The sequence below is a fragment of the Anguilla rostrata genome, chromosome 15 (assembly GCF_018555375.3).
Source record: "Anguilla rostrata isolate EN2019 chromosome 15, ASM1855537v3, whole genome shotgun sequence".
NCBI classification, from domain to species: Eukaryota; Metazoa; Chordata; class Actinopteri; order Anguilliformes; family Anguillidae; genus Anguilla; species Anguilla rostrata.
The window spans coordinates 16,804,628-16,818,919 of record NC_057947.1 but is presented as its reverse complement, the minus strand read 5'-3'; the positions used below and the strand labels follow the sequence as shown (position 1 = coordinate 16,818,919).

At 46.6% G+C, this 14,292-nt stretch overlaps 1 protein-coding gene across 9 annotated transcripts in view; it reads right to left on the bottom strand.

The window, feature by feature from the left end:
* Positions 1–14,292, bottom strand: part of gpc5a (glypican 5a) — a 166,075-nt gene that overhangs the window by 116,780 nt on the left and 35,003 nt on the right. For all 9 annotated transcript variants that reach the window (XM_064310035.1, XM_064310031.1, XM_064310032.1 and 6 more), the window contains exons 3-5: positions 6,940–7,634; positions 4,466–4,602; positions 4,069–4,194 (exon numbers count right to left, since the gene is read on the bottom strand). In XM_064310035.1, coding sequence (XP_064166105.1) covers positions 4,069–4,194; positions 4,466–4,602; positions 6,940–7,634 — 958 coding nt within the window. The remainder of the gene's footprint in view (positions 1–4,068; positions 4,195–4,465; positions 4,603–6,939; positions 7,635–14,292) is intronic.

Genomic DNA, 14,292 nt, shown 5'->3' with positions numbered 1-14,292 from the left:
GGGGAGGGGCTTGTGTCTACCGGACGTGTCACTCAAAAAACACAGGGAATGAATGGCAGAATCCCAGGGTTGAAGGAGGTATGACACATACTGTACTCACGTCCTAGTGTTATTCACCAAGCAATGAATGAACTTGCCAAAAAAAATACTTTTTGATTTAAAGCATGTGTTAAACTGTCAGTGTGTTAAAATAAGATTTTACATTATTTAAAAGGCTGTACTTAAAAAGTAATATCAGGAACACGGTGAAGTGTGAGCACTTTCTCAAGAGGAAGCCTTTTCTATGATCAGAATGCATACAGCTCCATCTACTGGTCACATTACACTTAACATGATAATTTATCAGTAGCAATGTCAAAAAATAATCACCAGGTCCGCCGACACGGGGGGAACACCGGGTCAAGGGGGGGCCCAAAAGGGCCCTCTAACCTTTAAATAATCTGCTGGAATCATTTGTCAAAAATACCTATTTGTGAAAACTTTATATAGTATTTGTGAGTCACATAAAAGCTTGTTATATTTTATTTTCAAGGAAAATTAGGAACGAGGGGGGGTGCTTTTAAGATCATCTTGTCCCGGGCACGAGCAAGACACATGGCGGGCCTGATAATCACACTCAGTTTATCTCCACAGATCTTAGCAAGTTAAACCCGTCTTTAAGCAAGTGCTTAACCCCTCTGAACAGATGTTGGCAGCAGCACGTGTTGTGTAGTGTTAATCTGGTATAACAAATTTGCAGCTGTCAAGGAAGCAAAGAGTAACACACACACACACACAAACATGAGTGCATGTACGCAAACAGAAATAACAGAACAGAAATACCCTTCAAACAGAAACACCTTACCCTTTTGCCCCATAAAAAACCTGAGCTGAACATCAAACAAAAATACACCCGGGCTCTTCAGAGGGACTACCCAGAATACACACCGGAGCAATCATACAACGTAAAGCGCGTTTCTTTACATAAGACGTTTCGACTCTTCTTCAGAGTAAACTGAACATCACTTCAAGCCATTACTAATGGTTGTTTGTTGCTTAAATGTAGATTTTCAAAATAAGTACACTTTCCCCCAGGCGGTTTCCTGGCAACTCAGTTTAATATCCGGCACTGGCTTTAGGTCAGGAAATCTCAACCTTTCAGACGCAATACTCAAAATGAGAACACCGATGTCTCACTGAGTCCTATAATGACAAATTGCTTTTTTTTTCTCAAAGGGTAGATGACCGGCAAGAGGAAATGAAGCCAATAAAGGCTTCAGCGCGGTTTTATGCAAGCAGTGTTTAACAGCTGTCAATTCAGTAAGCCATAACGGGAGCCGTCAGGTGGTATTCACCGGGAGCAGAGGCTATCGGGAAATACGCGGGGAGTGGGGAACACAAGCTAGCACACGACTCGCCCTTTTTGGCTGGACCGCAACAGCGGGGCCAGCCCTACAAACGCGAATGTCTGTGACTGAGTGAGTGATGAAGTTACACCATTGGTCGGCCGAGTTATGCAGTTCCACCATTGGTCGACCGGATCACGTGTGTTAGGTCCAGCCATATGCTAGGTTTTGACCTGGTCTTGTTTAATTAAAGACGAGGGTTACAAACGCGCTTCCCGCCCCTGCGTTTAGTATGCACACTTCCACGCTGATCTGTGATTCGCGGGTTCTGACGGGCAGCACGGTCGAAACGGACACACAACTCTTCTACCTATAGCCATCCTACGGAGGACTGCAAAAGTGGAGAGGAGCAGGCTAAGAGAACAGCAGATGTGGTCCAGGTTTGTGAGAAGGAACAGTCTATAAGCTGGGCAACCCCTGCATTAATTATAGATTAGCGTCAAGAAGCTGAAATTTGAGCTGATGGGTCAGAGCAAAACTTTGCCCGAGGTTCACTTTCCTTCCACTTTCTCACTGATAATTTAGTTGTACTTTTGATCTCAAAATCAACATAATTGTAAAACCGTAATTATAACTTGTTTTTCCCTCGGGGAGCCTGCTAGCTGCACTTTGAGAGCATTTATTGCGTTTTTGTATCAGATGTTTCTCGCGGCAGTGAAAACCCTCACAAGGCAGGATCGGCTGAGCCTTTTAGCTCATAATGGAAAAAGATTAGGACACAGACAGGGGAAACTTTATCCTAGATCAGCACACCTACTCTGACTGTGCTTTTTGAATACAATCCCTGATCTAACGGGTACTGTTACGGCTATTTCTGCTGTGAATTTCTCCTGTAGACATAGGAAAATGGAAACGCATTCCACCTAACTTTATTTGTAAAAGACTTATTGCAGTCACTGAAACACATGATACCGTATGTGAGACTAACATTACAAAGTTGCGCTCAACTAAAAATGTGCTCAACAAAGAGAAAAAATAGATGCGCAAAAGTGCACGTGTGCGTGCGTTATGGCAAGCCGTTTTACCTTTAATTCATTTCTAGAGGATATCGCAAATTCAAATTCTAACTAGTTAGAATGTAAATTCTTGATATCAGAAATTCAATTGTAACTAGTTATAATGTGTATTTCTGATATCGGAAATTTTATTTTAACTAGTCAGATTTAAAACATTTTTCTCATTCATTTCAATGGGAGTTGGAATTTGACCTAGTTAAAATGCTCATTTCTGATATCAGAAAATCAATTACTCATATCAACAATATAATTTCAACTAGTTAAAATACCTATTTCTGATATCATGAATTCAATTTTAACTAGTTAAAATTGGAATTTTTGATATCACTAATAGAATACAATTCTTGATATCAAGAATTCCTATTTTAACTAGTTAAAATTCAATTCTTGATATCAAAAATGAAAGGTCCCATTGAAATGAATGAAGAAAACGCTTGAATTATAACTAGTTACAATTGAATTTCTGATAAAGAATTTTCATTCTAACTAGCTAGAACTGTATTTGCGATATCCTCTGGAAATGAATTAAAGCTAAAACGGCTTGCCATAGTGCGTCCACATGTGTGCATATGCATGTGTGTGTGTACACCAGTGTATATGTATGTATGTGTACGCATGTTTGTATGTGCATGCGTGAATGCAGTGTGTAACAGCATATGCATGTGCTTGTGTGTTTGTATCTGCATGCATGGTTTAGAGCCAGTAAAAGAGCTGCGGACCTGAGTGAGTGAGGACTGCGTTTCCAGCCATACACCACAGGGCCCCACACCATGGAGTTTTAGCCACTGCAGTTCTGATGCGTGTCCTCTCAGTGGTGACACTGGCTGCGGTGGTCCCCAAAACTCCCTGGCAGTTAAATGTGTTCGGCGCCCAGTCAGGTTAGCAGGCACTGTGCGTACGTGCCGTTTCCCTGGTGACGGCGGAATGAGGCAGAAGCGGCACCTGGACAGAGGTGCAGAGCGGACACGACTTTAAGGGCGGTCTGGTACGATGACAGGCGAGGACGGGCAAAATGGAGGCGCCGCGGAGACGCCACGTGGAGACTCCGGAATCCGTAACGCGGCGGGTGACTCGGCCGCTCTGGGACCGGTCCCGCGGCACGACCGCGCCCGGAACGAGTTCGGGAGAACCTTCCCTGCGACCCGCAAAAGACATCCGAAAGTGAAGACAGGCTGGAGCTGCCGCTGAAGCGTGCCGTCAGCCGTGCGTGCTGAGCAGGGTCTGCCGCCGTCAGCACCCGGCCACTGGGTGGCGCCAAAATCACAGCGGCACAAAGCAAGGGCTCCCAAACGAGGGTCCACAGCATACCTGGGTCAATTACGTGCGTTTGAAAGGCTACTAGTATTTAGATGGCATACAAATATGTGAAAAGAGTGCTACATACTGCTGAGAATGTTAAAGCATGTTACTAACTAATATACACAGGCATATGAGAAGAATTTTATTTTCTTTGGAGCAAATAGAGGTTTGACCAGTTCACTGATGCAGGCCTCCTCAGCCAGTGGTGTTTACTTTAGGGGGCCATAAAATGTTTGGGAAACTGTAGAGTTCTTGGATGAGCACTCCCCAAACACTGCCAAAGGCAGTTTGGATTTAGCTGGCACTGGACTCAAGCTATCAGGCGGTGCCTCAGGTTCACTGATTGCGATTCTGGGACGCGGGCCTACCTCCTGACGATGTCCTCTCCGTTCCAGCAGGACAGGCCGTCCTCCGAGGCCAGCTCGCTCACGCACAGCTGTCCCGCCAGGTCTGCGTAGAACGTGCGGTACAGCCGCAGGCTGCTGATGAACTCCCTGAAAGCACAGGAGCCAATCAGTGAACAGAGCCTGGAATCCCGCTTATCAGAGGAGCCTATTAGCAAACACAGCCTTGATGTGCTGAAAGGAAAGGAGCCAATCAGTGAGCAGAGCTTTGATGATGATGCTCTTCACACATAAACTGAGGTGGGATGGACCATGCACAGGAAGTGAAATTCCCCCCCTTTCATTGTAAAGCACTTGGAATTCTGAAGTGAATATACAAAAGGCGCTATATAAACGCTGCCTGTTAGGGCCTGAGGCTCACCTCCTCCGGCTGGACAGCGTCTCCTCCATGTCACTCAGGGGGGTCCTGTGAGGGAGGGGCTCCTTTCCTCCCTCCTGCTGGGGCCCGTTGACGGACTGCGTCGGCTTCCTGATTGGGTGTCCGCACAGCTTATGAACCTGTAGCAAGCACAGGTGCGCTCGTAATGTCTATCCAGACCAAATCTATGGCCTATACACCACATCACTACATTTCCACTGGTCCATCATTAACCTGCAACCATGAACAAACATAAATGTAACTTAGAAGCTATCGCTATTAAGAAGCTATCAGTTTTCGAAATCTATGACTTGGATGCACTAAACTTCTCTCATAAATTTGAGCCCTATGATATCACTAAGGGCATCACATCAAACACCATGAAGTATTCGTGCAGGGCTATTTTGACTGACTGACCCTGGATTTAAAGCACAGGAAGTCACTCATTTTCATGTGATAGCGCAATTCTGCTGCCGGCCACTGTTCAACCCTCGAGGCAAAATGCCATGTCCTCACAGCACACTGAAAACGTCTGAATCTCTTGCACACGCTCCAAGCAACACAAAAACATGCATAATTGGCTGGGGAACTGGCATCACATGTAACATTCCCAACAGCTAAGATAAGATAGTGGTTTAGATGTAATTACTGATGCACCATTTGGAAAATATGTAATCCCAGCACTTTGATCAAAGAAGGGTAAAGAATTGGCTCCATGCCTCAGCACCTAAATGAGCTTATTCAGGTAAACTTGCAGTCAGTCATTCATTTAACCCATTGATGAGAATTTTTTTGGCATTCTTTTCATAATTCAGTGTTTTCATAAGTCAGTGTTCTAGAATTTCATTGCTTTTAGTTACCACTGTTCAGATAAGAACATTTCAATCACAGATTTATGATCTTACACCTTAACCCACCTTAAATCCTGTCTTTTGGAATGTTTTTTTCCCCAAAATACCAAGTCTGTGTTTTATCCTTTGCATTAAATTACCAGTAGTAATTGTTACACCAGCATTAGAATGTTCAGTTAAGAACATTCTAATCACATAAATCGTCCCCTTTACACCTGGCATTAACATGTGTCTCGTATCTAGATTGCATCTAGATATCATTTAACGGGATTACATTATGCCTTTACAACTGGTATTAATATACATCTCCACTGTCCACGTTGAGATCCGATCATGATCTCAAACAGGGTCCCTGGGAAAAATATGGACTGAAAATGCGTTTGCATTCACACTCATGTTCAGTGTGATCACAATGCCTCCCTGACCATCTCCGGAGGTGGTTTGGGTGATCACAATCCGTCCTCAATGCATCTTGGGTACATTTACACCTGCGTTCAAGTGCTATCTGATTGCAATGCAATCACCCGAGAAGCATGCTAATGCCCGGTTTAAAGAGGGTATTTGTGAATACACCTTAAAAGCGTTAATGCACTTTAAGGTGTCCACTTAACTCCACATATCACATGGTATCTCCTTTGCCAGGATTAGCTTCCGAGTGTTTTTGTGTTGATGAGAATTTTCTGACATGCATTACCCCTAACAGTCCAGCAGATGCCAGCACCGTACACCAAAAGCAAAATGAGCGGGATCACGGGCAAGAGCAGACGCTCGTAAACAAACTGACCTCAGTCACGGGTTAACACATCAAAACTCATTTTCGCCACTGAGGAAAGGACTTATTTTTAATATTTACAATTCAATTTATGAGACGAGATTTCCGGTGAACTGAAGGTAAAGGTGCATTTCCCCGAGTCAGAAACCTCAGTGGCTCCCCACTACCACAGCACATGTGGAGCAGAGTATTTAAAGCAGACTTAGGCAGAGCGCTCCGCGCTGTCCGTAGCTAACGCACCAGCAGGGCTCTGTCAGCTGAGGCTGCCCACAGGGGTGTATTTTGGGAGCCCTCTGGGTGCGCTGGTTTCCCCTGGTATGTGTGACCTCAGGCCACTGCAGCGCAGTCCAGACTCTCCGGCGATCTTTAGCGGTGAGGTTTAGCGGTATCCGTGCCGTCAGAGTCACGCCGGAGGGGTGTGGCTCAGCGAGACTAGCCCTACAGTCTGTCACATTCACTATCTCTGCAAGCTCATCAGGAAAACGGCAACCATGTGTTTATAAGCAACACTGTAGTTATAAACAATGTCAATATCGCAAAGTTTATTCAGGATCTAAAGAATGTGAGAGGAATGCGATCAGTTCCACTGGACCAATCCTCACTCAGACTCACAGCCTGGTTTCACAAAGCATGCATGGTGGTTATACACAGCCACCCAGAAGAAAATCACCATTTCAGTGAAAGGCGAGTGGCAGCCAATTTCACAGAGCGCCCATTATCCTGAGCAGAGCATCCGTTACCACACACAGAGCACCCACAGGCAGAGCTCCCGCTATTGTGCTAACACATAGCGGCTGTTAGCCGCGTATTTGTCGAACGCGGCGCCCCCCCACCCCGGTCCCTGACCCCCTCACCTGCGCAGAGAGCCGGGGCGCGGTCCTCTGGGCGTGGGTCACGGCGTCACCCACCAGCGCGTGAGCTCCCAGCAGCACCTGCTCCAGGTCCTGGGCCCCGCGCATGCGCTCGGACACCTCCTCCATGGAGCGCACGAACTCCCGCCAGGGGGCGTCGACCTCGGCCATGCCGGCCAGGCAGCCGCGCATGACGTTGAGGCAGTAGCCCATGCAGGGCTTGCTGCGGGTCAGGCCCAGGCAGTGGGGGCAGTACTGCATGCGCAACAGCGCCCTCTTGCAGTCCTTGGGGAAGCGCAGGTGGTCGGTGGTGTTGATCACCTCGATGGCCAGGTTGAGGGCCTGGAGGAAGACGCGCACGGGCGAGGCCGACGCCCGGATCTGCCCCGCCAGCTGCCGAGGGGCGGCGCCAAAGGGGCGGAGCTGGCGCCGGGCGGCCCGCACGCACTCGGCGTAGTCAGGGGCGACGCCCGTCAGGCCCGGCTCCACCAGGTGGCTGTACACGGGCGGGAAGAGGCCGTCGAAGAAGCGCTGGACCAGGTCGTCCACGTCCAGCTCCGAGCCCAGGACGAACAGGCCCACGTCGGTGAAAAGCTCCCGCACCGGCCCCGCCGCTTCCCCCGCCGCCTTCCGGTACGTTCCCAGGAACAGCGAGTTGGTGAAGTTCTCCGCCTGCTTGATTAGGCTCACAAAGGTTTCTGGGGAAAAAAAAGGGAAGAGTTCTATTAGTCCTCTTCTTTATGCACTTTCATAAACCAGTTTCACTGAGAAAATTCCCCTCCTCTGGTCATTTACTCCCAATGATACAGAATACTGCATGACTACAGTGGCTATTTGTATTATGAGTACAACAATAGTTGTTGTTTGTTGTTACAGTTGCTGCACCACCATCATCTTTAAGTTAGCATGACAAGTTCATTGTCCAGCATTGCATGAGGAATCATAAAACCGTATTAAGTTAGCTGGAGCCCGAGGTCTGAACTCATCATGTGGACATCATGAGTTAGAGTAACGGGACGGAGACTGAGAGGCAGCGTCAGACCCTGAGCACTGGAGCACAGGGGTGAGAGGTTTCAGCGCGCTCGCGTACGCGCCCTCCTTCAGCCCGCCCGCGCTGGCTCTGAGCGCAGTCTGACGCAGCCAGCCAGCGTGAACCAGACAGTCTGCAGCCCCGCGTGTCCTGCGGTTCGTGACCTCGGAGAGGAAGCCGCTGCGAGCGAGCCGGGAGTCTAATTAAAGGAACCGCCGAGGGGAAAAACCCGGGTTCCGCGAGCTGAATCACGTCAGCGAAAACTCCTAATCCCGTCGCATAAATGAATTACAGATCTCTCTTCACATCACAATCAGAAATGGATGTTGCCACTTAAACAATTTGCTTCACGTGTAGTGGTGTGTGTGTGTGTGTGTGTGAGGACTAAATTAACTTCTTCTTTGCAAATTTGCTGTCACTTTGCTGACAGTCCATTGATACGCCTGTGCCTTCTTAAAGTAAACTCTGGGTTTAAATTAATCAATTATGTCCTTATTTTTACTCTTATTTTGTATTTATTTTTGTCCATCGTCTCATGTAATGCATCTGACACCTGGTGACTTGGTTCTACCCTGTATTGTTCCTTCACGGAACTGCACCTGTTCTTCATAAATTAAAAAAGGGATCCTCGACAGGCCACGTTTTCTTCGGTTATTTCCCTGGCTTCGCATTTTTCTCCGCAGATGACCAAAAGCCGCCATCACAAGTGAAACATCGCACATGCGTTTAATTCCTCGGAAAAATAATACTCTGGAAAAGCACCATTTATTTCGCTACATCACTTAGGACGTGTAATTGGAAGGTCGAAGAAACAATACGCGCACCGTGACGCATTAAAGGACAAATAGCGAACGTGACCGTAAGTAAGCAGCCATTGATTTTCTAAATGGATTACAGCGGTCTGATAAATAGGACGGGCGAGCGCTACTGGGAATCCCACAGGGATTAGCGGCGCCGCTTAAAGGTTTTACCAGATTAGAATGGAGTTAATGAATCCCGCTCGGCAGGCTGCACAAAGGGTTTGTGCTGTAAATACGGAGGGTGCGCAAAGGACCATGGGATCGCGGAGCCGCTCGCCGATAAGCGTTCGCCTCGCCTCGGCGTTCCGGCGGCACGGCGCGGTGCGCTCTCGAGAGCCGGCGCAAACTCGGCCGGGGCCCTCGAACGGCGACCGCTTAAAAGCGCCGTTCATTTCGAAGAAAAAACAATTTACCGCTCTCCGTCTAGCAACTATGTACTGGACAGTGTTACTCCACACCGACACACTGCGTTTTAGCTTCCGTTTTGAGTTGCTTTGCGCTCGGACTTACTCCAAAACCACAGCCAGAGCTGCTCTTTAAAGCGCCCCTTGGTTGCTGCTCAATTTCCGAGGGGAATTTGTTAGTTTCCCCTTATGACTTGCTCACTTATGATAAGGTAAAATGGCATCGCCTTTACAACTTAAAACATACTGAGAATATGTATGCCTCCTTCACACTGGCCTAGTATTGCCACCAAACATGAGCTGAAGGCTGTTACAAAGCACATCCAAACCTCAGATAGTGCGTGTACTCTCCCTTTTCTCGCTTCTCCCTTCCCTCTCGCCCTCTCTCCAGAGAACCATGTCAACACCCAGGCATAACCGCCTGCATCTCAAAAGAGACTCCAGCACTGATCAGCGCCCCTCACGAGCAAAACTTCAAACATTATTTTTATTTCATTTCCTCTAAAAATCCTACAGGAAGCAGTATTGCCGGCCAAATCTTGTTCAGTAAATACCTCCTGCTTTTTTATGCTGTGTGAGAGGTACAGACTCCCTTTGATCCCAGCTGAGTTGAGTGACCAATGGGAAATTTTCTTTTCCACAGGACTGACAGGGTGTCATTAGTTTTGAGGCTTCCTAGCAGTAGGCCCCTTTCTAGGACTCTGTCACAGTCTGTCACTCAAGGTGAAATGGGACCTCCTTGCATCATCACCTCTGGCATAGGTGGGGTTAGTGAGTGGCTCATACGGCTAAGGCACTCGCCTTACACAGTGCACGATTCTGCACTGGTGGACTGTAGAGTGAAAAGAAGCAAGAGCCAACAGCCGAGTGTGCAGGCATACACCTGCTTCTGTGTGCTCACCGAAACATCCCAAACAACCCAGTAGATTCCAAATTGACGTATATACAGGGGTGCCGTATGGGGACAGGGGCCCTCAAAAGAAGTGCTGTAATTGTGCAGGGATGGGGTAGTAAGGCCCAATCTGAGATCTTTTCATTGGGTCCAAAATCCCTGGTGGTGCCCCGTACGTATGTATGTATGTGAGTGCGTCAGTGTGTGTGTGTGTGTGTGTGCGCATGCACGTGTTAGTTATACACACGATATAAATAATATCCATCATATATAAACACGTTATGCATATTTAAAATACCAAACATTAAGTAGGGATTACAAGTTCATCGCATTGCACATGGTCATTAGTTTCCTGCTTGTCAAATTACACCACCACACTACAGACCACTACAATCAGTACAAAATTACAACTCAAATAAAAACAGACCAATAAAGATTACCGTGATGGAAAATATAATCATATCATAGGTTTACAGAGGACAGTAATAACACACATCAAGTAAACGGAATGTATTAAATGTGATGTGGGTAATTATAAGGATTGTACAGAACCACTGATTAAAGGGTTTGTAGGAGGTGCTAATGGGTCATAATGCTAACAGGAGGTATATTTCTCATTGGCTACCAGCTGATTACCCCATTGAGAACAGGGGCCAGAGAAGAGAGGAGGGGAAAAAAGAAGTGGTGGAAGAAATGGAAGAGTAAATCATCCGCAGACAATGATCCCCACGGACGAGTGAGGGTATATGAAGAAAGAAGTGATGGATGCGTTTAGACAGAGGGGAACAGAGGGGGAAGAACTCTGCACTGAAGGACAGACGGTGGAAGAGGGTTGGGTGTCTGAAATAAAAAGGTTTTGGGAGTTGGAGAGGCCAATACTGTGGCCGTCTAATCCTTTCCCGCTCCTCTGGGCCCTGCTCCAGACCTCAGCCTGGCAATAAAGCAACACCACTCCTCTTATTCCACACTTTTATTTGTTTGTATACTTTTCCCCTCTGTGACTAAAGATGTAATGGCCTCTTCACATTCCGCCGTGGTTTTAAAGGGAAGAACCTGACAGGATGCGACAGAGGCCCGGGAGCTATGCTTACCGTCTCAGGACAATTCCATTAAGCCTGAAAGCTGCCTGACAGGCATCGGAGAAAAGCCGATATGCAAGAAACTGCCTGGAACAAAGACTTCATCTGCAAGGCGCATGTACACACATGTACATACACTCACACACACGTATACGCACTTACACACACGTATGCACACACGCGCTAGAGCATTTGCGTCTATGGTGTTAAGCCCGTGTGGTTCCCAAGATAATAAAGAGCTCTCCGTTATTATCTCTGTGGTATTTGCGCCGGTGCAGTTTCCTCCAGAGCGAGTGTGTGAGAGTGGCTGTGTGATATCCCTCAGTGCGCTCACGCTGTTTAATGAAACCATTCTTCAGAAGGGCCCCGCTCTCTGGGATTACCGCTATCAGTCACCCCCTCCCGCTGCCCACCGCGACCCTGCGTCACAGGGGGGCCTTGCTGAGTCCTGTCCAGGGCCCACTGGCACAGCAGCAGGGCCCATACACTGGCTTCACGTGATGTCACTTCCTGCATCTGCTTCCATGTTAGGAGGGGCCTTAAATCACAGTGACCGGTTCACAGCATTAAGCATATGATAACCACACCCATTGTAGCACCCATGAGTCTTTACTGTACCTGCTCTGACACATGGCACCAGCTACAGTAAATCATATGAATATCTGGGACTCATTTACACTCATTAAGCCTTTTAATTAGCTCCCCACGGCTCATTCACTAAAATAAACAAATCTGATTCAAATAAGACTTGACTGGACATTAGGCACATATCTGTGCAGTTTGACCAGAACAGCGCAAAAAAAAGGCCAAGTGGAGGCTGCTGTGTTTAAAAAAAACGTACCATATGGAGATCTGAGGAAAATAAACTGGGTGGATAAAAATGAGTCGTGTGTTCAGCCTTCTAAGTGCAAGAATGTTTACGGAATGGTGTGGGTTCACAACCCAGTCATATTTATTCCTTTCCATCTCAGTTTACTTCCTGTTGCTCCTGTTTATCGAAGCTCTAGGTGACCACGGTAAAATTCCAATGACCCAGACGAACAAGGGAACCAATGTGTTATTCCAAAGTGCATAAGGCACACTCACGTAGCCAAACAGGGATGGTTCTGTACCTGGGAGTAGGAGGGAGAGGTTAAGGGGAAGCCACTCTCAGAAATAAAATGCTTTAACATTAAACAAGCACTTCTCCTTGAGAAAGAGTGGGGGGGGGGGGTAAATAATGATCACTGCAGGTTGACTAAATGTCCCTTGGGAAAATGTGTAAAATGACTTTGGTCAGTCAGTACAGTCTTTGTAATTTAAAGCCAAATTGTTTCTGTGTGCCTTGACTGTTTATAACAGAAGAAGAAACTAATTTAATTTTACAAGGACGTGGCGTAGCACTGTTGTCTACAACTAAAAATGTTTTCCCCCTGGGCACATTTTCATTTCTCTCTCTCTCTCTTAATTGTGACATCACTCATTTTTTGATAGCACATACCAGTCCACTTAAGCATGACAGCTTAATTCAACAATGAAGAAAAAGAGAAGGCAGTTGGAGGGCCACTCTACTCCTAACACTTTTATTTGGCCTACACGGGTGGATGAGGCTGGACTCCGATCCCTCAGATGCCCCCAGAGTCGATGTCAGGGTTTTTTCCAGGTGAAACTACTTGCAGTTTATTGCGATGCTTGTCGTGGCGTTGGGGATCACTAATACACTAAATGCATTTCAATCTACGCATCTCAGCGTGTATGGGAGTGTGTGCACGTGTGTGTTTGTCTTCTCGTTTGTTTTTCATGTGTGTAAGTATATGAGTCTAGCTCTGCCTCTGTCCTCCCACACCCTATTAACTCCACCCCCTTCACTTGATTGGTCCATGCCCTTTGAAAAGACCTGCCATTTCACCATTCGGGAGACCGCTTTCTCATTAGCGGCTGATTACGTGATTCTGTCTGCGATAGCGTGAGATTTCTTTGTTTTCTCGACTCTAATTTCCGCCTGCCCCTTCTTGCAGTCGCCGATTGTGTGTGTGATCCTTATCACTCCTTCTCTTGCCTCTCTTCTGCCTGTCCCTTTTGCTCTATTTCATGATTGTAGATAATTAAATATTGTGTTCATTTATATTTGTGTGTAAACATTCTTACATGTGTATATTTGCGCTCTCTAGTAAATGCTGGGGCATAGGGAGTCTGATGCCACCTTTTGTAACCCTGCCATTTTAACCTCCATTATGATAGATATAGAGAAAAAGTATTAATTTTGTTTATTTTGGTAGGTTAAGTACACTTCTCCCTCTCAGATAGTATGTTTTTGTTTGTTATTTTGGCCTGATCAGGTCCTCAAGAAATTCTCAACAGGTTTCACAGAGTTTTGCTTGTGCACTTCTGTCTGTTACAGCCTGATCACCCTAGACCTGGTGGTAAGTATGCGTGTGTGTGTGTGTGGGTGCGTGTGTGTCTGCATGCATGCGTGCGCTATCTGGACCAAAAACAGCCTTATTTGGCAAGGCCCCGATAATTCCCCTGAGCTCAGAAAGACAGAACGCGTGTAAATTCGGTGATGTCTGAAGACTACTCTCCGCCCAGAACACTGCCTTTTCCCTGCTGTTCCCCTGTGATAGGCAGCTGACACTCCGTGACACACTGGCATTCTAAGTCACTTTGTGTACGCGTGCTTTTAAATGTGAAATAACATTACACAGTACCTCACCAGTGAGATGCTGTTTGCCTGGAGCCCGCTCTGCTAAAAGGTATCCAAAGTGAACACACACAATTATATAATAAGGCTCAATCGCGCATTTAATATGGTCCTCGGGCAGAAGAAATAGCCATAAACTGGTTTTCACAGAGCTGCTAATCAGCAGCACACACTCCCACACAGCTGTTTAACTTGTTTAGTTTGTCAAAGCCAGATATTTTTTCCCCATTCTTGAGAAGGGGAAATCCCTGTTGTTTCAATTTGCAATGATGCTGAAGAAGATACAGACCCAGTATTTATTTCCATAACTTCTTATAACAAACACAAACGGTTAGTTTCATATTTTTCAGCACTCGGATCGCAAATGAGACACTGCCACAGAACGCAGAGAAATTCATTTTCTTTTTTTCCTTTCTTTTTAAATCTGTGTAACCGACCGGAGAAGACAGACTCCAGGCATTAAGACGGGGA